This window comes from Cygnus atratus, chromosome 3 (genome assembly GCF_013377495.2).
Source record: "Cygnus atratus isolate AKBS03 ecotype Queensland, Australia chromosome 3, CAtr_DNAZoo_HiC_assembly, whole genome shotgun sequence".
Taxonomy (NCBI): Eukaryota; Metazoa; Chordata; class Aves; order Anseriformes; family Anatidae; genus Cygnus; species Cygnus atratus.
In genome coordinates this window covers 66,324,302-66,346,567 of record NC_066364.1, presented here as the reverse complement: position 1 = coordinate 66,346,567, position 22,266 = coordinate 66,324,302, and the positions used below count along the sequence as shown (strand labels likewise).

At 39.8% G+C, this 22,266-nt stretch overlaps 1 protein-coding gene across 14 annotated transcripts in view; it reads left to right on the top strand.

The window, feature by feature from the left end:
* The window catches only part of TIAM2 (TIAM Rac1 associated GEF 2), a 170,621-nt gene that overhangs the window by 127,084 nt on the left and 21,271 nt on the right, over nucleotides 1-22,266 (top strand). For all 14 annotated transcript variants that reach the window (XM_050710027.1, XM_050710016.1, XM_050710020.1 and 11 more), the window contains one exon: nucleotides 12,668-12,771. In XM_050710027.1, coding sequence (XP_050565984.1) covers nucleotides 12,668-12,771 — 104 coding nt within the window. The remainder of the gene's footprint in view (nucleotides 1-12,667; nucleotides 12,772-22,266) is intronic.

Below are 22,266 nucleotides of genomic sequence, written 5' to 3'. Positions count from 1 at the left end.
GGCAACACCTGGGACTATAACGATGTAGCAGTTAATTCAAAGAAAGCATTTGCCTCCTCGTAGGAGCACTTGTTGCCTACTGCATGTTGTGTAATACAGAATGTTTCCCAAGAGCGGTGGTTTAATGAGCTCTTACTGGCACTTGACAAACTGTCCTGTTTGCTTCCTGCTAGATGTGCATGTTGCAGATGAAAAGATTGTTTATGCTGTAAAATGGGACATCCTTAACTGCTCTTCGTTGTGCTTTTCTACTGAGGGAGTATTCTGTTCTGCTTTGCTAAGTGCTGCTATGATATAATCCCTGTGAAGTCAGTGTCCCAAAGTTGTGTTTTTCCTGATGTAAACTGCATTAAACCCCATGGAACTGCACATTCTGGCTCAGTGACAACACGTAGGCATAAATCATGACATTGCCCATCCTACTGAATTCTGTAGAGTGACAATACAGACAGCAGGGAGATTTATTAATAATGATAGAGTTAGAGAGGCATCCGCATATAGACTACTGCCTTTGGCACGTTTAAAACACATCAAACAGCAGATGGTGTTATGTGTTTCATAGAGGTAAGGTAGGTTGAGTAATTATAAAAAAAAACTGTTTAAGCTAGCCACAAATTCTTGCTAAACTATTTACTTCTTCTTTTTCACTTTTTACTGCCTGTTTTCTTTACTTTTGTGATTTAGATGGAGGAGAAAATGTACCTCTAAGGTGTTGCACTTGGCCAGCTCCGTTTGCTTTCCATCTCTCCTGAGAGCAAATGACCACTGAGAATGGCCAAAGCTGTCCCGTGTAAGCAAACCCACAGTAGCAGCAGAAGCCGGGAGGGGAGGTGTTGTCAGCAGCCCTGCGTGTCCTGCAGCCCCAGCCTGGAAGACCTAAAGGCAGCTGTGGGCTGCAGCCTTTGCTGGTACTTTTAGAGAATGGTGGCCACCCAAAAATGCTGTGTTTTCCTCTGTACCACAGTCATGCATCACCAGTTGTTGAAATTGAATAGAAGGGTGATGTGCTAGACACAGCTAACACTGGCCTCTTCTAAGAGGGCATTTAGGAATATGCACTTAGGAAATGCATGTATTCAGGTAACAATTCGAGGAGCCAGTGTGAAGTGTTAATCCTAAAACCAAAAAGCCTGAATAGTTGTCTGAATGGCAGATACTTGGACAGAAAAAGTTTAGCAAGTTAAATAACCCTTTAAAAACATATCATTGAAATGCAGGGGGTAATCAGGCATTGCTACAGAAGCGTAGGCAGTGATTTCCTATTATGTTGGTAATTTGTATCTCCTATAGATTACTGAATTAGCAAATGAGTCAAATTACTTTGTTTCATGATGAACAGTTAACCAACAAAGGAACTCCCAAGGGTTCTAAAGGACTCTGTTCTAACTTCAAAATGGATGTTTCTGCAGATATTTGAGAGGAAAAAAAAGAAAAAGAAAAGAGCATAAAGCAGCCTACAGAAAGTCGCACTTGCAGAAGTAGGTGGCATACTGGAGCTAAGCCACTGTTCAGTATGTGGCCCAACATGCCTTAAGCTTTATGAGACAAGAATATTTGCATGAACATACTGGATTTTTCTAAACATGTAACTGTGGAATGTTTAAAGAAGAAGCATCACTTTCCTCGCTGAAGGATAGAGAACAAAGGTCCTACTTGAGCATTTCAGACTCTTGCCAGAAGTAAGCTTCTCTTTATCTAGGCTGTATCAGATCTGTAAAAAGAAGCCTAGTTGTGTTGTTCTTCAGCAAGCATATAGAGCACCTGCTGATGTTTCACAGCTTGCTCCCTGAAACCAAAACATCTGGACAAGAGGGGCCATGAGTGGAACCTCCTTGTCTGGCCAGTAACTGCATGTCTTGTTTGACAACAATTAGTCTTGTCAGTGACAGGCGTCTTTTAATTCTGGTTTGAACCCTATCTGAGAAGACTGATGTTATGACAGCTGCATTATAATTTTCTTTCAAGATATAATAGGGTGAATGAATTCCTGAATGAAGTTTCTAACTACACCAAAGAGTCAGTTGTTACAGCCATGAATCTAAGCTGAGAACAAGCCTTCCAGCTAGTCTTAGAATAAGTTACAAAATACTTTGGACAACCAAGTGATAAAAGCCCATGTATCTTGAAGAAAGAAAATCTTTCTGAATGAGAAAATCCCATAAGTTTTTTGTGTTTCTCTAAGATGTTCATTTTCTAGAACTGGAGTTTCTCCATAGTTTACTAATATTAGTACAATGAAGTCATGTTAATTTAGCAAGAATTTGAGCTAGTTCGTATCCGCAGTTATGTCAAAAGCTTTCTGAAGAACTTGAAAATTTCCTAAACAAAAAGAGGAAGAAGTTTTTGAATTAGTAATAAATTGTGTGTCACTACCTTTTGAATCGTTAGTTAAAGCAGCATAAAAGCTATAAACCACTGCACAGATAATAACTACAGTTATTGCCCACAAATTGTTTTCAATATACTCCAGCAAAAGAGTCTGAGTGTCTAAGTAGTAATACTTGCCTGTGAGTACCAACTGCAGGGAAACAACTGAACTGGCACTGTGCTAGAGTTAAACACTTAGCTCTTTTCTGTAATTTTAACTGGAATTTATGTAACATGAATACTCCCATAATTCTGTGAAACTTAACTGGAAATTAATAAGAATCTACACTTAGGATACGTGGTGCCTGAATGCTGACCTTAGCAAATGAATCAAATTACTTTGTTTCATGATGAACAGAACCAAGGAACTCCCAGGGGTTCTGAAGGACTCTGCTCTAGCTTCAAAATGGAAGCACTCATTTGGGCGGGTGGGAGGCTTGAGAGCAGCCCCACGGAAAGGGATCTGGGGGTTCTGGTCGATGGCAAATTGAATCTGAGTCAGAGTGTGCCCTTGGCAGCCAGGAAGGCCAACCGTGTCCTGGGGTGCATCAGGCATGGCATTGCTAGTCAGTCAAGGGAGGGCATTGTTCCACTCTGCTCTGTGAAGGGTCTAGAGAGGAAGTATGAGGAGCAGCTGAGGTCCCTTGGTTTGTTCAGCCCAGAGCAGAGCAGGCTGAGGGGAGGCCTCATGGCGGCCTGCAGCTCCCTCATGAGGGGAGCGGAGGGGCAGGCGCTGAGCTCTGCTCTCTGGGGACAGCGACAGGACCCGAGGGAACGGCATGGAGCTGGGACAGGGGAGGGTCAGGCTGGGTGTTAGGAAAAGGTTCTTCACCCAGAGGGTGGTCGGGCACTGGGACAGGCTCCCCAGGGTAGTGGTCACGGCACCGAGCCTGCCAGAGTTCAAGAAGCATTTGGACAATGCTCTCAGACACAGGGTCTGATTTTTGGGTGGTCTTGTGTGGAGCCACAAGTTGGACTTGAAGTTCTTTGTGTGAGTCCCTTCCAGCTTGGGATATTCTATGATCCTTTGACTACGTATTTTAGTTGTTTGCCTAGGTTCACAGAGAACCATAATAATAATAATAAAAAATAATAAATTTGAGAAATCTGAATCAAATTGCACCAGCTTTCAGCTTGAAGTGGTGGAGGGCATGATGTATTTCAGTGGTTGTTTCACAACAGTGTTGCTTACCTACCTGCCTTTCCTTGTATCTGTTTCCTTAGTGAAGAAACTACATAGAGAAAGCTTTTGGTTTAGAAAATAAACGTTTCTGTAACAAGTCATTGTGCTGAGGCTTGTGCAAAGGAGTGACATTTTATATTTATTCATTTATTTATTTTCCTGCTGGGACATGCAGAGGAACTAGATCAATGGATTGAGGTAAATTAGGACCTTTCAGTGGAGTCTTCCAAGGTGGAAATAAGCATTCCACATGTCACTTTTGCTGGGACGTTGTTGTATTATGGGTTGTGAATTTTTTTTCAACTGACTTATCACCAAGTCTATAATCATCCGTCTCTGGCCAAAGAGGGTTTAGAGAGTTTAGAACTGCTTTCATATGAGGTCCTTAAAGCACAGTCTGCTTCCAACCGCTTCTTGATCCTTCCAGACCTGGGCCTTCATGATGTCAACTCCAGTGTCCTCTTGCATCACAGCTCTACTAAACCTTTCTACCTAGTGTTATCCACACACCTCATCTAGACCCTTCTCACCTACACTAGCAATTTCTCCAGTGCAAATAACCATTGTGGAACAGGTACTAAACCTTTCACAGGAACCTGTTTTCTCCTGTCAGGGCAATCTTGTTTTTCTCATTCCTGACTGCAGTTACGGTGCTGTTTGCAACATAGAAATTTAAAGGACTGAAGAAATAACATGAGCTCTGTCTTGGATGCCAGCGGCTGAGAGCCCCTTCCGTGCTGGTCCCAGGGGATAACATGATCCAAAGAACTGAAAGGTCTGATCCTGACATAAGCAAGACATATGAGTTATTCATAACTGAGTCAGTGAACCCAGAAACCTTCATATCTCTCCTGCAAAACTTGGATGCCTTCTTGAACAAAGATTGTGAGAACATCTCTTGAAAGACGTTTTATAAATTCCTTAGGATCAACTGTTACTTTTTGAAAGATATTTCTTGAGGTCTTTCAGAAAGGAAAATGATACAGAAGGAAATGCTTACATACCTATCTTTTAACTTCATTACAAAAGAGTAAATAAATACACTGTTGAAAACCTGAAATATATCTAGTTGTATCAGACCAAGAGAAATAAGCACATGCATGCTACCTGCCAGGCTGAGTTGTTTAACTGAGGTTATGAGTACTGGTCTCTAAGGGAGCATTTTTAGAGTTCAACACACTGATATTTCGTGTTTCCAGGCAATGCTGGAATGCTTCACCAACCACTCCCTGGTTTTCAGTAAGTCTAAAGGAATTAAGACCACCAAGACTTTGTACCTTTCTGAGATTTGGCTCAGGTTTTAGTATTATTTGCACCAGGGGTTTTGGAAATGTTTGTTATCTTCTCTTGGAAACTTACTTTTCTCTTGATAGTAACATTGGCTAAAGTATATGGGAACCGCAAACTTACTGTAATTAACTGATCAGTCTGGAGAATTCACACAACAATGAAGTATGCAACTTTCCATACACCTGGCTTAAGTTTATTGCCCAAATATAATTTCTCATTTCCATACTAACCTTGAAGCCATGTTATGGAAACTCTCTGTAGTGGAAGTCTACAGATTGAGAATATCCTGCATGCTAAAGGTTGGCTTTGTTATGTGTTACTGGCAGTTTTTAGAGCAGTAAGGAATTAGTGAAAATATTGAATACATTCTTTCCTAGAAGATAGACTGGACCTCATATTCTCATAATTATGGATCCTAATTTTTTGAGCTTATAATTCATATTGGAATTCTCAGATATAAGTCACCACCCGGGTTATTGCTGTTTTGCAACCTATATCTGAAATTGACAGACACTACCAGTGTTTAAAAATGCTGTTCATTGCTCCGATCAGAGATCTGGGTATCTGTCTTTTACAGCCTGGACCAAGGCCATCATAATTGATTGAAGCTGTGCGTGCATGCATGTTTTTATATCTGAAACATCTATCTACTGCAGTCAAGAGGACAGGAAATGAGAGCACCATTTCCCTCCCGTGTGCCAGAGAAATACAACCATGATTAAGATCAGTTTGCAGCAGAGAAACAACTAGAGTTAATAACGAACATCTAAGCTGGAATCAGCAAGTGACTGGCATGCAAGACAACCATTGGCAACAGAGTTTCTACACCTATGCGCACTTGTGCTAGAAGCATTGTCTTAGTCATAAATGCTCTTTGCCCAGATCTTTATACACCAGCACTAATGAAACAAAGTACTTCTTGTGCTCTACTGCACAGACAGAGGCTTCTGGCTATCTGTTTTCCTGCATAGCTGCATTTAGCTATATACATACTATTTGTGTTATGTTAGTGACCAAGGAACATAGGATAGGAAGGAGTTCCCAAACTCACTGAGTCCAGTCCTCTGCTAGTCAAGGCTTTCAACAGCCTTATTCATACAATATTCCTATTTCATTTTAAAATAGGATAAACTGTTTGCATCCTTTGCTCCTGAGTAAGCCTGTTTCAGAAATTCATTTGTGTGATGGTTAAAAGCCAATCTTATTATTGCACTGGCATATTCCTGATCAGTGTTATAACTGATTGGCCTCTGTGGGCCTTGACCTTTGCTTAGGTAGCTTTAGCTCAAAGCTTGATGTTTTTACCCTCTTCTCCACACACCCGTGCTTTTTGCTTTTTCATATTTCCAACTGATGAGCTGCAGCTTGTAGAAGGAATTATTCTCCTTGGTGCCTGAAACTTTGTCCTGTGTGATTTCATTCTGGGACTGCGGCTCTGTGTTCAAGGTCATCCTGCATCTTCTGTGTGGTAGTCCAGTCATGCTCGTAATTAATGGTATGCATCAACTTTGAATGATCGGTGTATTTAATCAGAGTAATTCCTGTTGTACTTTCTGTGCTGAGACAAATAACGAAAATATCAAGTAAAACTGGTCACCAAACTCACCTCGGAAGAAATCCACCAGTAGCCTGTCCCAGACCTAGAAGCTCTTTCAAGCCAATCTATTGCTGTCTTCCCTGTTAGCCACTTCTGCCTTGTTTTAATTACTATATTTTTCTATTTTAGTAAATAATTTCCCTTGGGATATTATAAAGCTGTCCTTTTTTAAAAGTAAGGTTCTGGAACATTAGATGTATCCTATGTTATTTGTTTTTTAAAGTATCTGTTATCAAAGACAGATGTCAGGTTAGTTTGATGCAGTCTGTTTAACCATACCTCATGTATATGGTATCCCATTAATCTCCACATTTTTAATTTTTTTCCTTTAACATTTGATTTTGAAAGCCTTTGGTTACTATGAAGGCCATAGATCTGCCACCTCCTACAAATAGACTCCATCAATATTTTCACTCCTTCTTTAAACATAGGTTTTGTTTTTTAACATAGGTATGTTTTTAACATAGGTATGTTTTTTAAACATACTTGTTATTCACAAGATGCATAGCATCATCCCGGCTTCCCTATTTTTAATCGGATCATTATTAAAATTCTTTCTCTTGTGTTTCAATTTCATACACCAGGTTTTAATTGTTGTGGGATAAAGAAAGTTTAGCCCTCTGCTGGGCATAAGTGCAGCTCAGTTTGCACCCACCTCAGATGTGGTCATTTTCTAGTCACTATTTCCTTTCCTGCCTTACTCGTTCCTGCTGAAGATAGACTGATTTCAGCCTGGGCCACTTGTGTCCTATAGGACTAGCTTTACCATGAGCCATAGAGTCTGAATCTGTGCGTTGTAGTGAATATTTGTTGATGCTGTAAGTGGATCAGGTGGAGCTGGAGACACCAGGAAGGACTGGCAGCTATTAGCTGTTAATCAAGGAACTTAACCTTAGCTGAGACATACCCAAGTTCAGTTTCCTTGCCTGACGCTGACAGAGCAGCAGACTTCGTCTCTCTCTCCTACATCATGGATGAATATCCTGATGTCAAGCTATTTCTTTTTGCCCTGTGGTGTTTCTTTCTCAGCATTTTGGCAATAAATAAATAAATAAAATAGCGTAATGTAAAAGAACATGGTTTCATTCTGACAGAAAGCAAAATAGTTTTGAAATCTCAGAAATGTGGCGAAATGGAAAAACAATTTTCCATATTGGTGTAGGAGATATACGTATATATATGTATGTATTTTGTTATCAAGGTCAGGGCTGCCGGTGCCTGTCATAGTGTTAAAACTACTTGCAGAGGGTAGTTATCAAGTGATGCACAGAAGTGCTGCTGCCAAGAGCTGAAAATGATGCCCCTGCAACACTCTTAGTATGTCTTGGAGTAAGAGACTGCTGTGATGTCTTCTGCTGTAGATGTGGAAGGAATTTTTTATTCAATTTATTGTTGTTACTAGAGTGGCAGATGGAAACACACACTCTTTTTGTAGTTTGAAAAGGGGATGGTTAACCACCTACATAGTGCTTGACATTTGATAACACTTGACATGCCTGATATGAGGATTTGACGTTTTTGAAATTAGTGAGAAAAATCTAAAACAGAACAAATTCCAAAGTATTGGGAAAAAAAAGGAATTATAAATGAAAGAAGATTCTCAGTTCCTACTTCCTTTGTTTGCAATGAGTGCTGAAGTGGTAAGAGCTGCACTGACTAGAAAGTAATTAAGGTTTCTTTGTTAATTAAACAGAAAAAGGAGATCAGTGACATTTGCATTTGTTGATGACTTCTTTATGGTAAACGAGTTGTCGAATGGTCAATGTTGATGTTTTCCAGTTGATTTCCTTTGGTTTCTTGGCTGGGTTTGTAACACAGATTATTATCGTCTCGCACATCTGTTGGAGGATATGTTTCCATTGTACCTAATTGCTCACAAACATTTGAATGTCTTCCATATTGACCACTTGTACATGCATCACCACAGAGATGCAGAAAAGACATTTCTGTAGGCGTACAGAGCTCTTGGATGTGCTGTATGTGTTTATCTTTCTCAATGATTGTCCCATCTGTGCACTCTGTGCCCACTTTAAACTGAATAATTAGTAGTGAGGAGCATGACTTAGGAAGTACCCTTTCTTTCAGCTTTTAGTGGTTACATTAACACTTCTTTCTTTTCACCGTATCTGTTGAATGATACTGAGTTGTGTATCTGCCTGCCAGCGAGACACAATATTGCAGGAGTAATGGCATTAGGGAGGAGATTTAATCAGAACATTTGCGTTTATTGGTCCAAACCCTGAAACACACACCACACCTTCTCCTTTAGTGATGATGTTGGTAGCTGAAAGTGCTGAGCATGTTCTTAGTGCTGTTCATTCATTGTTAGAAACTAAGCATAAAGCTTTGTACACGTCACATGATTTAGTTAACCTTTTCACACAATGGCATTTTGTCCCTGTACTTTTCCGAGGATTTTATTTATCTGGCGTTGCTACTTTCCTTGCTCACAGCAAGCTGACTTTGTATTTAACATCTGGAGACGCTCTGGTTTGCTAAATAAGAAGCAGCTATCTGCTTCTGAGGATGCTGTCCTTCCCAGATGGAAGCGATATACATTTCCACTCACCATGCATGAGTGTGTATGTGTGTGAACAGGACAGAGGGGTGTGCATTCAGTATCATGTGCTGCAGCAGAGGAAAAATATTTTAAAAGATTTAAACCAAGTTGTGTTTAACCCAGCATTATTAGTCCCTTTTTTCTTCCAGAAAGGTTTATCACAAGTGTATCAGTAGGATAAATATAATGTACTGCTGTAATGGAGCTGTATAGGCAGACCTAGCCATGGCATACTTGCCATTACTATGCTGGACAGTCTCTCAGGCAATATAGTTCCAGCAAAGTAGTCCATGTTTCCTCTAACTACTCAGTAAAGTAATTGTACTGAGGTAAGGAACGTCAGAGGTGGTTAAGAGGAAGAAAAGAATTGCCAGGAAGTGCTGATTTGACCTTGTATTTGGATGTTTTTTAGGAATGTGAATCTACTGGCATACTCTACTGTGCAAATTTCCAGCAAAGATCCAGAATGTTATATACTGGAACAGTTTTCATACATGCCCATCTGTAACCTTTCTCTCAATTCCGTGCACACTCTCTATTGTTGTGTTACTAGTTTTGCCTGAAAGGATGGTGGTTACCTGGCCTGTAAGGCAGCGCAACTTGAACATCTTTGTTACGTGAATCCTGCAGTAGAGCTGTAAAAGTTTAAAGAAAATACAGTTTGTATGGTTACTCCTCTTGTTATTCCCCTTCCACTTAGTGCTACAAGTAGAGAGAATTTCAATATTAAACTTGCAATTGTGTTGTGTCCTTAGGCTTTGCATTTGAAATTACGCATTCTCTAAATTAGTGTTCATTTTTCTTCACCCCTTGACATTTATTTTTTTTTTTTAGCTATGCAGCTGATGTTGATACTTCTCTGCTCTTTGGGAATAGTTCAATGGTGTGTAGGAGCAAATCCAAAGGAAGTCTGCTTCTATAGTAAAAGGAGGAAAGGGAGACAGGATATGGATGCTAAACTGATCAACGAGCCATGCTTCCTTCCTTCCCTCCCCATGTTAGTTTGGCAAACAGCATGCAGTAGGATGTCCTTTCTCACCTTGGATCCTTTCCGTGTAACTTTTTTAGTTATTACTAAATAAAATTACATTTATTGTTGCTTACCTTAACTACAATCAGAAACACACAGTGTCAATAGCTAATGCTATAAAACTGGGCAAGACTATATAGGCCCACTTCTGACAGCTGTATAGGCTACAAAGAAGAAAAAAAAAGGATAAGGGTGAGAAGAGGAAAAGCTAGATCATCTGTAAAAAAAGAAGTGGTACACTGTTTTGTTTGTCTGCCTTGGCTGTTGTTATTTCCAGTTTGTTCTGATCATGTTACCTACTGATTGTTTTACCTTTTTGTCCTCTTCCTATATTTATGCTTTTGCTTCATTGCTTATGTAGGTTAGTTTTACTTCCTGTTTTGTTAAGGTCTGATATGTTTAACGGTCACTTTGTAAAATCAGGGAAAGGTATCTCTCTAAGGAGAAAAGCAAACAATCTCAGGTGCGTGCTGTTTGGAGGTAAGGGGAAGAGGTGCATTAAAACTCAGAAGGGAAGTAAAAATAGCACAAATGGGAAATAAAGTCTATTCAAGTTTTAGGGGTTGGCTTACTTTTTGTGAACTCAGGAGCTGACAGTGGTTGAAGTCAGTAGGTGTTCATGTGGACCCATATTCAGAAGAGGAGCTCAATATGACTTTAAAAGTCCTTAGGGTAAAAGAAAATTATTCAGGCATGGTGGAGGAAGAAGGGTAGAGGAATAATAAAATAAACAGACAAGGTAGGCTCCTTGTTAAATTCTTAATGAAGATGGGTAGCTGTTTGGTGGAGCTGTGTAAAATGTGTTATTTTTCTGCAAAGGTGGTAACTCTCAGGGTATCTGAGATACCAGGAGCTACACCTGATTCCAGGAAGGAAAGGTACAAAAGCTTGAGGGGAGAAGAGTGATGGGACACTGGTCCTACACGGATAGGGAAATGACAGAGTAATCTAGTCTTTGGTACCTGGGTGGAAAGTGTCAACCTTGACACTAAGCTTGACATAGGCTCCTTAATAACATATGGAAAAATAAAGTTTCAAGATGACATCACGCTGAGTCATTTCCTCACAGTATCCTCAGGGAGAAAGCAACATTTGCATCTTTCTCTCTGGCTTTCTTGTGAAGCATTTCTGCCATGTTTCGTCTTCCCAGGAAAGCCCCCTGTGGGCTGCAAGGTGGTCTTTTGGGCCTAAAATTCCCACTTCTCTCTCCATTTCAGTCTGTGTCTGCGAATCCTTGCTGACAGGAGCTGCTTCCACTCTGTGGGGACAGGACAGCAGCAAGGCCCTGCCCTCAGCCAGATTTGCAGAGTGAAGCCCGATTGCAGAGAGATCGCTGAGCTGACTGGGAAAGGGAGGTTTGGTCGGTAGCTCTCCATCAAAATGAGATGATGCAGAGGATACAACAACTGCTTCATATTAGAAATGAAAATGGCAAAAAAAAAAAAAAAAAAGCCCTGCTTCAGGGTTTAAGCACCCAGGTGGAGAGGGACTGTTGTCCTTCACGATTTTATTATTGCAGTCTCTCATGATTCTATTGCAAGATGAGTGCTACTTGTTCCAATTATCGCCTCAGTTTCTGGAGTCAGTGATTAAATGCGAATCTCTGCTTTCACTTAAAAATAAATCTCCAGCATTTGTAGGTGTTAAGGAAAGTTTGAAAATGTGGTGTTAATTATGCCATAGAGGCTTACAGGATGGAAGACAAAGTATCAAATTAAAACAACAACAACAAAAACCAAGCACCAAACCTTCATTTTATTACTATTTTGTAATATGAGGTTGCTAAAAATCTTCATTAGTGTTTTAGTATCTGCTTTATTATTTTAATGGCTTGGGTTGATAACGCTGCAGATCAAAGATCAGAGGGATTTTACTTCAGTTCTTAGAGTTTTAATTAAAAATGTCTCTACAGATTTTAAGCAGCCAATTGAGGAAATGTAATGAGAAAAATTCCTTATTTTATATGAATGTTCAGCATTGTTTGATAGATCTTGAGTTTACACAAATGTTATTGATAGCTACAGCCTGTCAATGGGGAGAGTAGGGCAGTGCCTCTTACTCTTTTCTTTTTCTTTTTTTTTTTTGCATTGTACCAGGTGCTACGTATTTGGACTCCAAACTTAGTAAAATTGGTAAACTGTTGGTAAGAGGAAGAGATTTTGTCGGTATTATTTGCCTTGTTCCAAGGCAAAATTCTCTTTTCTTTTTAAATCTTTAAGGGATTCAGTACTAAGTCATGTCAAATAGTGTGCTCATCCAAGGAGAACTACTGAGTGCATTTAATTATCCTCATTGGTTGTCTCAGCACAGAGTGTGCTGATTATAGATAATGCTACCTTAGAAAGCATGCCGCTAGCAAGAACGTGAGGTTTATTTTTGTAGATCAGATACACTTATTGCTTCAGATGGTCTTAGAAGTCCAGCTTGTTGTTTTGAAAGCAGAGTTTGCGGGCATAGTTTCTCTTGTTTTGACCTCTTGTGTTATTTTCCAGGTGATAGGGGTGAGTGGCAAATCTTGTATTCCTTCTGTCCCCCTATAGTAATTCTGCTAGACATTGAAAATATCTGCAGATAAAAGCAAATGCTTTTGCTGTTCCTCTCCTCTAACCTTCTAAATTATTTGTTTTCTCTCAAATGCAGATTTTAGTAATGTACCCGATGTCACATCCAGCTTGAAAAGGAGCAGTACTGATGGCACTCTGGACCAAGTGCCACACAGGGAGAAGACTGATACACCTTTCAGGGTAAGAACGTGGTTGATGTAACAATCCTTATAAACAAAAAGGCAGCGGTGTCTTACTGTTAATGCTCTGTGTTCTGGGGGGAAGAATGTAATGTATGACACTAATTTGGAAAAATTGAATGCCTATTAGTGTACTTAGTGTTTTGTTATCTTGAGGTCATGCTGACAGATCAGCATCTCAGGAATAGCTGCTGCATCTCCAAAAGCATTGTGATAGGGGCAAATAGCAAGTAGGTGGAAACTCATCAAATTTATCTTTATGTGTTGCTTGAACCCACTTCTCCAGAGAACAGTGAAACTGCTATAGCTTTTTAACTAATCCAGTTCATGTAATACATACATACGTATGTATGTATATATAATATATATATATATATTGCTGATACTTTTAAGGCTTGTTGTTAAGATTGCAGAGAGCATAGCAACACTTACTTAACATTAGTAATTTCAGACTGGACTACAGACTTTAAGAGAGACAGTTTTGGGGAGCCCAGTGATTCCTGCTGTCTAATTTGGGGAACCATTATGCACCTGCAGTTTCTGTTTAACACCAGCTAGAGTAATGGCTACTCAAACCTTCTCTCAGTCAGGGCTTTGGAGACTGAGGCAGGAACCCCCAGAATTGATGTGTCAACCTTTGAATACATTGGTATTCAAAGAGTACTTTTTTGTCCATTTTGCTCTGTCATTCAAATTGCAATCTGAGTCCAGCTCAAGTGCATATTCTTTTGAACCCTCCAACTGCTAGCATGGGTAGTTTTCACATCTGTGGTAATGATTTTACTAGTTACTGGCGTTCTGACAGCAGAAGTGTTTTTGTTACTTCTGTTGATGAGTTGGTCGTATCTCAAATCAAATCTGTGAGAACACTTGCATTACACAATTACATAAAAAAAAGAAAAAAGTTTATATAGTTCTGGAATATATTATTGTTTTTTACTAGGTTGAATGAAATTTTTAGATGGGGAAGCAGAGATAAGACAAAGGGTAGAAAGGTAAGGCAAATGTAAAATCTTGGAGGACTAAAATGAAGAAGATGCATTGTGCCCCTAGCCACACCTTACTGAGAAGAACTGATCCTCTTTTACATTTAGCATTTTTTTGGTAATTATTTCAGTCCACTATAGGTGACTTTATGCAGTTTCCCCTGAGAGTAAGGAGACACCCAGTGATTTGGGGCCTTTAGCTTATTTCCAGCTTCACAGGGGATTCCCACAGAGATAATTTGTGTCTTGTGTTCCACCTTGGTTACACTTCTAAAACGTCTTTGCAACCAGTAAAGAATAAATCCTAGGAAAATTTTTCTCACCGTAGGACCCATTACTCCTTTGGAAGTGGCAATGCAGATTTCTCTACTGTCCAGTTCTAGGATGTATGCAGTGTGTTACGGTCGGGGGTCAAGGCACCTGCCACCTGCTTTGTGAGAACCCAGCCGAGGTGACACCTAGGCTCAGGCAGTGTCTGGCCATGTGAGCCTGGTGCTTGGCAAGGTCCCTCCTGCAGCCCAGGTGCCTTGTGGTGCCCTCCTTGCCAGGGTGCACAAACAGGACTGAGCACCCGTCCTGCTGGACGGGAGGAGGCTCTTGGGCTTAAACTTCACTTTAGGCAAGAAACAAAGGCTTTGCTTGTCAAAGTCACTCCTGATTGTCCATGTCAAATACAGCAAATAGTAGGAAATTAGGGAGAGTTCATCAGATTTAAATGCACAGAGAACAATTCATTTAAGGCCGTTGTTGCTCTGAACATGCTAAATTTGTCTTGATGCTCTGAATTATGTGCTGCAGTTGTAGTTCAAAAAGAAAGAGGGGAAAACAGACAGGTCTGCTCCCTGTCCTCTCTCCAGCTGAAGATCTGTCACATCTATCAGCATTAATGACTTGTGCACAATATGTTGCAATAACTGCCCATACCATATTGCAAGTCTTGGGCTGGCGTGTGGGTCTGCTAGTGTCCTTTTGTTAAAAACTATTCGAAGCTGTCCTAGTTTTCTTGGTGCAAGGAGGAAGAAATGGCTTGGCAATCAAAGGCAGTCTGACTTGAACTGCAGCTGTAAACGAGTCTGTGACAGCTCTACAATTTCTGCAAATGGTTTGTAATTGATTGCCGCCTTTCTGTTGGAGGGTGCCTATTACTGTCAGAGCTTTTGTCTGACCCTTTTGATTTCTCCAATAGATGGAGAATTAAAAAAAAAAAAAAAGCTCACAGTAAATTTAGGAAGCAGCATATACTATATGTGCTTCAGTGATTGGGTATAAAAAGCATTAAAATGATTTCTGTTTTTATAGCTGTGATTTGGGACTGCTCACCAGATGAACAATAGCTATTGCTAATAAAAGGTAGTCTGCGGAAATCGTGCAGCCTCAAAAAGCACAGCATCTGGATTTTTTTTCCCCCTTTGCCTTCTGTTTCCTGGCTGTGCTAACTTGATCCATGCCTGTGGGAGACCAGTAGTGCAGACACCTCAGTGTTACGCAATGTTGCAGAAGTATGGGGGAGAGAAGATCTGTAGCCACAGCTTCGTGGAGAGGACGTTGGTGGCACTAGGAGGTTCTGAGCACAGCCTGGAACAACAGGCAGTTTGGGATTATTTCAGAGGAGAAGCAGCTAGACATGCTCATTTCCCAGTTGACAACAGCTGTAGATGTAATTACGTGGCTCTGAGGGAGCAGACTCCTTTGAAGTTTGTTTGATTTGTTTCCCATAAAATGTAAGTAAATAAAAAGCAATCTTAAAGCTTTCCATGTAATGGTTGCATGTTTGATTCCTGGATTTTAAGTTTCTCATTTGGAACATTTTTGTTCGGTTGATTTTCATTATTATTCTCTTCAAGGTTAGACTCAACTGAAAATGCAGGGAGGCATTTCGGAAGTAATTTCAAAGGAAAAAGTCTTTTGTTTCATGTGTACTACACTCAAACATGCGCTCATTCATTTTTTGTAGTCCAAGAAATGAATGAATTTTGTAGAGCCTTGTGTTTGTCTTTCATCTGAGTTAACTAATGAATTAGAAGGACAATAGAGGATTATTTTATTCTAGAAACCGAAACTGCTCCTTCAGTTATAAAGTATTATTAAAAACACACGCATGTCAAGAACCATCCATTCCAGATGCTCATTAGTTTTGTCAGCTCTATATTCTCTGGGATGTCTCATTTATACCTTTAATGAAAACTTGCTTTATATTTGTTTTCTCTTTCATTTACCAAGGATAGATGTTATACCCCTCGCACATTTTGCTGCAGTACATTTACAAACTGTGTTAAAATACTGTTTATGTGGCAGTGGCAAATCATCCCTGCAATTGTTGGTTCTGGAGTATGTAGGCGTCCTGTTGACAGAAGAATAGAGGACCTCAGAAAATCGGGGGATTCGGTATGCCTGTCAGTGCAATTAGGTTTAGTTGTGTTTAATCATTTTGAGAACTAATTGTCAGTGCCCCTGGTGCTCTGTTAAATCCTAGCATGTTGACAGTTGCCAAGAATCAAGGTCTCTGTGTATCACAGTAGCATGAAACTGAATGCAGAATACAACTTTTCCTTTAGTTACTTGTGATTTCTATTTGCAATCCATATCAGTTAGAAATCCTTTCTCTAGCCCATGGTTTCCTCTAAATTAACTTCAGTAGTCTTGTACTACTATGCTTAACTTTACTTTGTATTTGCAATATTTTGAGAATATCCCCTTATGAAAGATAAGCATAGCTAAAAGATGAAATTTTACCATATATGTAACTCCTATCGTAAGGATAGGAGTTGAGACAACATGTTGCGATCTGATTTTCAATTACTCTAAATCTTTTGCATATGATCAGAGACGACTATTTTCCAAATCAAAATAAATTTCAACAGAAGGAAAGACAGATCTTCATATAAATGCATCTGTGTGTGGGGGGGGAAGATATATTTTCATTTCAAATATTTTACAGATCATAATAAAAAAAATGTAGAGTAAGCTATGCAACCATATGAAATAACTATTACATTCTCAGTTATATCATAGAGTATAACAAAGATGGATAACTTCACACTTAAGAAAAATAGCTAGTGTGATACTTTGTAGTCAAGTTAAAAATAGTCAATGAATGCAAAATGGCTTTATGCTGGCATCTTCAAAAATTAACATTGCAGATGCAGAAATGAAAGCTAGTGTGATGAGAAACTTTGAATGTTAACAAGAATTTGCTTTCTACAGAATGGCCAACAGGTTTGATTTCATAATGTTTTTGAAGTGGTTCTGTATTTCTTTCAAATAATGAAGTAAAAGAGATTTTGGGAATAAGTTGGGTATAGAGACTCTTACAAAATTGCCTTTGCTTCGCTGTGCAAACCAAAAGTAGAAAAAATATATTGTACAAACTTGTGCATTTCAGAATCTGCTTTTGGATGCTAGAGTTTTTTATGTAATGTCAAATAATCTTTTCAGTGCTTTTGAAGCTTGTGTTTTCTGTTTACTGCGATGCCAGTGTTGGACAGTCCCTCATTTGCCAGAAAGGAGCTCTGGCAGGTGTAGTGAGAAGTCGATGTTTCAACTATGATGTTTCGACTATGAGGTTTTATTTCCAGACCATCTAAAAATAAGTGCAACTGAGCATTTGGATTGCGTGTCAGATGGTCCCTGAGTGGTGTAATTGGAAAGATTGAGACTGGGTCAGAAGGCAACACTTATCACAACAAGCTTCCCAAAACAGCGCTTCCAACAAAGGCAAATTGCAGCATGATTTCAAAAAGGACATTTTTGTTACGTATTAGCTGATTTCACACAGCTATTTCTGTAATAAAAATCAGTGAGTATTGTAACAAGTTTGCTGCATATAGTGTTTCGGCCTCTGGTGTATACAGTGCAGCCATGTACTGGAGGGATGCTCTTCGTAAGGTTAAAAAAATAATGATTTCTTGTGAACCTATCTAAAACTAGTGTGGAAGACCCTTCATTAGAAGCAGCACTAAAGCCATCAACTTCTCGTGCAGAAAAGAGTAAAAATCCCCAGGTGTTCTATATGGTGTTCTAGGTTCAAACCTGAGTGTAAGAGTGTGTATCCCATTGCTAGTCTGTCTGAACACCCATTTGTTAAAAAAAAAGGTGGTGGTTGGTTTGGTTTTGGGGGGAGGAAGGGGGCAATGGCAGCAGCTGTCACGGAATAATGGAAGCTAAAGCAGTTAGTAATCATTACTCATATAGTCCCATCTTAGCAGAAAATTAACATAATTGTTTAATGTTTATGGATGATTTGAATGACATTTCTTCTTCCAGAAGAAAGCAAGTGGATGCTAGAAATGATATATTCCTCTAATTTATTACCTAGAAAACATTGTACAAGCATGTGATCTATAGCATATGTGCTGTGGGATAGTTCAGGACACCATTATTCAAAACACACCCAACAGCCTTCTATAGGCACTGTCAGTAAATGTAATCCTATATGTTCAGTTGTGGTGGTTTGTTTATTTATTTTGATCTGGTGATGACACTCATCCACTCTCAGAAATGATATAAGGATCATCAGTCTGAAGGTGTATGTAAGCACTGGATGGCCGTTAATGGGTACATGTCAAGAAGGGTTTATTCTTCCCCACCAAAGTTAAACAATTTCCTGGTATGATTTTTGAGTGAGAAAGTTAAAGATTTACTAAAATATACCGAGTTGGAAGGAAGATTTGCAATAATATTTTGCATAAAACATCAAAACTGGAACGTAAAAATTGTGTTTTGATTGCATTTAGGATAGGGTGACTGTGCATATATGTTCAGCATGGGTCTGGTGGTTTTCAGGGCCATATTTCTCTCCATTCACTATAGTGGCATCTGTTCTTGCTAGTCAGCTAGTGATCCCTACCCACAAAGCATCCCCAAAGAAACATTAATGTTGAAATAAAACTAGGGGGAAATTAAATAAATAAGTGTGTGCAAGGAGTAATTTTAAGCAAAAACAAAAAAATCTTGAAAGGTGAATATTATTAATCAAGTAAACACCAATTGTTGAGTTAAGTTGAAAGAAAGAAGTAGAAATGACCAGAAGCTCAACAGGGGACGAGACCCTCTGGGAAAAGTAAAACAAGAGGAGTTAACAACTACCAGTACGCCCATGTGGTCCCAAACCTATTTTATGCATGGAGGCAATTACAGTTAAATGATGTTCATGGTGATAGCTTCTTATTAGCTCTATTTTGCAGTACCCAGGCAGTTTCTGCTTGCACAGCATGTCCTTAATTGCAAGAGAACTGTCTGCCTGAAGGTCTACTCAACATCCATAGGACATTAAGAATTTTTCCCTAATTTCCATCGTGAGAACTTCTCTTCAGCAGTTGACGAGATCCAAAAGCTTGGGGAGTAGTCCGCAATTAGCATTCCTTCTTCTGTTCTTTGTAGGAAAGGGATTTCACAATGATAAACGTAGTGCTCTCAAAATCGTGTATACACCTCTTCAATCCCAGTGTCATTTCTTTCCAGATGTGAGATGCATTTAGGGAGTCTGGGAGCTAACATGGGAAAAAAGCATGTTCCTCAGCAGTGGTTTTCCTTGATTCATTTCTGCCTGGAGGGGACAGTTCTGTACTGAAAGCACAACAGAGGCCGTGGGGAGCTCTGTTAATTATTGCACTTCCCTTGCAGACAGCTCAGCCTGCAGTGAGCCCAACCAGAGGGGCTGGCTCCAGCAATGTGGAGCCAAAGCCCTGCTGTCATCATGCACCCTTTTCAGGAGGGTATCAGTGACATGAGTTTTCACTCGTGGCCTGTTGGAAGTCTGTAAGCGTTTTGCTAATAACTTTAGGTTTCAGTACTTTATTCCATTCCCTGGAGAAAGCACCAAAACTGATGCACTAGGTTACAGAAGGCTTAAACTTACCAGTGAGTGCTTGCTTCTAACCCCAGTCCTGGATTTCACTTTGTTGCCTTTGTCAAGCAGTTCTTCATATGCAGCAGAGCTATCCTATGGATAACCTAAAATTCGAATGCAAGTTGCCTGTCTTGACTAATGTAATGGGGAGCCTTGAAGACATAAAGCTTTAAGCATGAAATGTCCTATATCTAGAGTGAGCCTGTAACCAGACACTAACTCAAGCTCTAGATGGAGAGCTGCATATGTGCTTACTGGTGGGGAGGCATGAGAATGGCAAGAAACAAAAGCAAAAGGAGCTTGTGCAGTTCTTGCATGCAGACAGAGGTGTGAACTTGTGTTGTTGTGCTTTGTGCTGTTACATTGCCTTGCTGGAGCTTGGAGAGGAGGTGGTGGTTGTTTTTCCTCTGACTGAAGGAAATGCCCTCTCAAAAGTATGGTGACAGTTTTCAGTGTAAACTGTGCAGATGGTTTTGGTCAGGTGAAGAAACTCTGTTGATGCTTGCAAATGTAAGAAGCCAGTGAGAGACAAGTTATAATGCAGCTTGTCTTCCTGGTCTTCTGGGAAAAAGACCTGGGGCTGCAGGTAAAAAGAGAAGCATGTGAGAACAGTGTTGGTTCATTGGCACAAAATATGGTTGGCAACGTCACTGGAGATGCTTTTGATTTCACTGATGAAGGACAGGAATCTTCATTAGCATCCACCACGCTGGGCATCCAAAGGCAACCTTGATCGCCTGCAGTACAGGACAGGATGGCTGCATTTCACTTTGAAATGGAAGGCAGAGATACCTAGTCATGCTGCTGACAGACTTGGGGAAGTGGAAAAGCTCTCTGCCAGCTGTAGATTTATGTGGTTTTTGTTTGTTTGCCTTTTTTTTAAAGACTGAGATACTGTTCCATTACAGTGCTGACAATAACATATGTTTTCCCCCTTGCCACGGAGAAGCATTTAAGCACAATTTTAGTGCATGCTGAGGTATGTGATGTGCCCAGCATTTATCCACAGGACACAAAGTCACTTCAAAGTTGCACACAGTGTCGCACACAATGCATCACACACAGGGCACAAAGTCGCTGTACAGGATTTCAGACAACTACTGCATCCCGGGTACCCTTGTGCACTTTCGTTAGGCTTTGATTCCTATTTTCTTCTGTCAGGAACTTGTAGAGCCAAAGGTAGATCTGAAAAGCCAAAACTGAAAAAATCCAGCACCTGCAGAAGATTCTGCAAAAACAAAAAGATACCTGAAAGGAAGGAAGAGGGGGGAGAATTAAGAAATTATGGGATCAGTTGAGTCAGATACTCAGGGAGCTGCCAAGAGATTTTCATGCTTCATTACCTGCTGTCCGTAGCGCTTGTGTGCCTGTCTCTGCTTGTCAGCATACTGTGGGCACATCTAGACCTTCATTCACATTCTGATTAATTATTTCCTTCTGAGACAGCCGAATCCTCCTGTAATGCCAAAGTAAAAGCCCACTGAAACCAGGGAAAGGGTCGGTGTGGAGTTGAGGGGTCTGCCTCTGTCTTTACAGTGGGATTATTGCATCTTTGAACATTTGAGATTCAATATGCCCGAAAAGGTAAGGGTTGCCTTCTCTGACTCTAAAGAAGGCACTTTGCGGAAATATGTTGTGAAAGATGAATGCAACTGCAAAGATAATGTCTTAATGGTTGCCATAGTTTCTAATTCGGCACTCAAAAAAGTTTTTGTATTCAGCACAAAACACTTTGGGTGAAAATGTTAAAAACAGTATTTAAGATGCTTGGAATTAAAAATTAAATCAGAATTCATTTTAAACATTTGGAACATTAACTCTTTTAAGCACTGGAATTAAAGCAAGTGTCTTCATTTTGGTCAATTATGCTTTGGAAATATGTTTTAAAGACATTTTAAAGCATGTTATTAGCATAATAAGAATGACAAAAATACTGAGAAAAATCATCCACCCACATTTATAAGAAGTGAAAAACAAAGTCCTTCTAGATCACTGTAGAGATCTAGAGACCCGCTGAATTAAGCATGAGCTTAGAGATTGCAATGCTTTGAGACTACTAATATGACAGAGCTCCTGTTTAGTCCAAGATAACTTACATATGTATTGTACATATACATATACAAAATATATGTTGCTATACAAGTTATTTTTCTGCTTCACCAGTGGTCCTGAACAATGTTAAAAGTTAGCCCACAAGTGCTCAGAGTTGTCGCAGAGGCAAGCCGCTGTTTCCTTTAATTCAAAGCGGATAGAGACAGAGCAAAATTAGCCTTTTACCTTCATGGATTAAGGGCAAAAGCAGGATGGGAAACGAACTCTGTGCAGCTAAGTGCACCTAGATGCATCGGGACAATAGAGGGAAGCCTGCATTGCGAAGGAGGTTACTGTTATGGTAACTATCAAGCCTGGTGCCGCTGAAATGGAAAGATGAAAAACAGATGTCTCTAAAGGGAAAGAGTGTTACTCAAAGCACACAGGAACAAACAATGAGACTGTGTCGTTTTTCCAGTCATCTTAAAAGTATTTCAAGGTGATTGATTATTTTGTGTGTAAATTTTACTTAGGAGGCATATACCTAAAGAGGGATTGAATGTTTGTTTCATGTTTCTGGAGAAGAAGAAATGCTAAAGAAAAGGCTTTTTCATTCATTTGATATTTGATT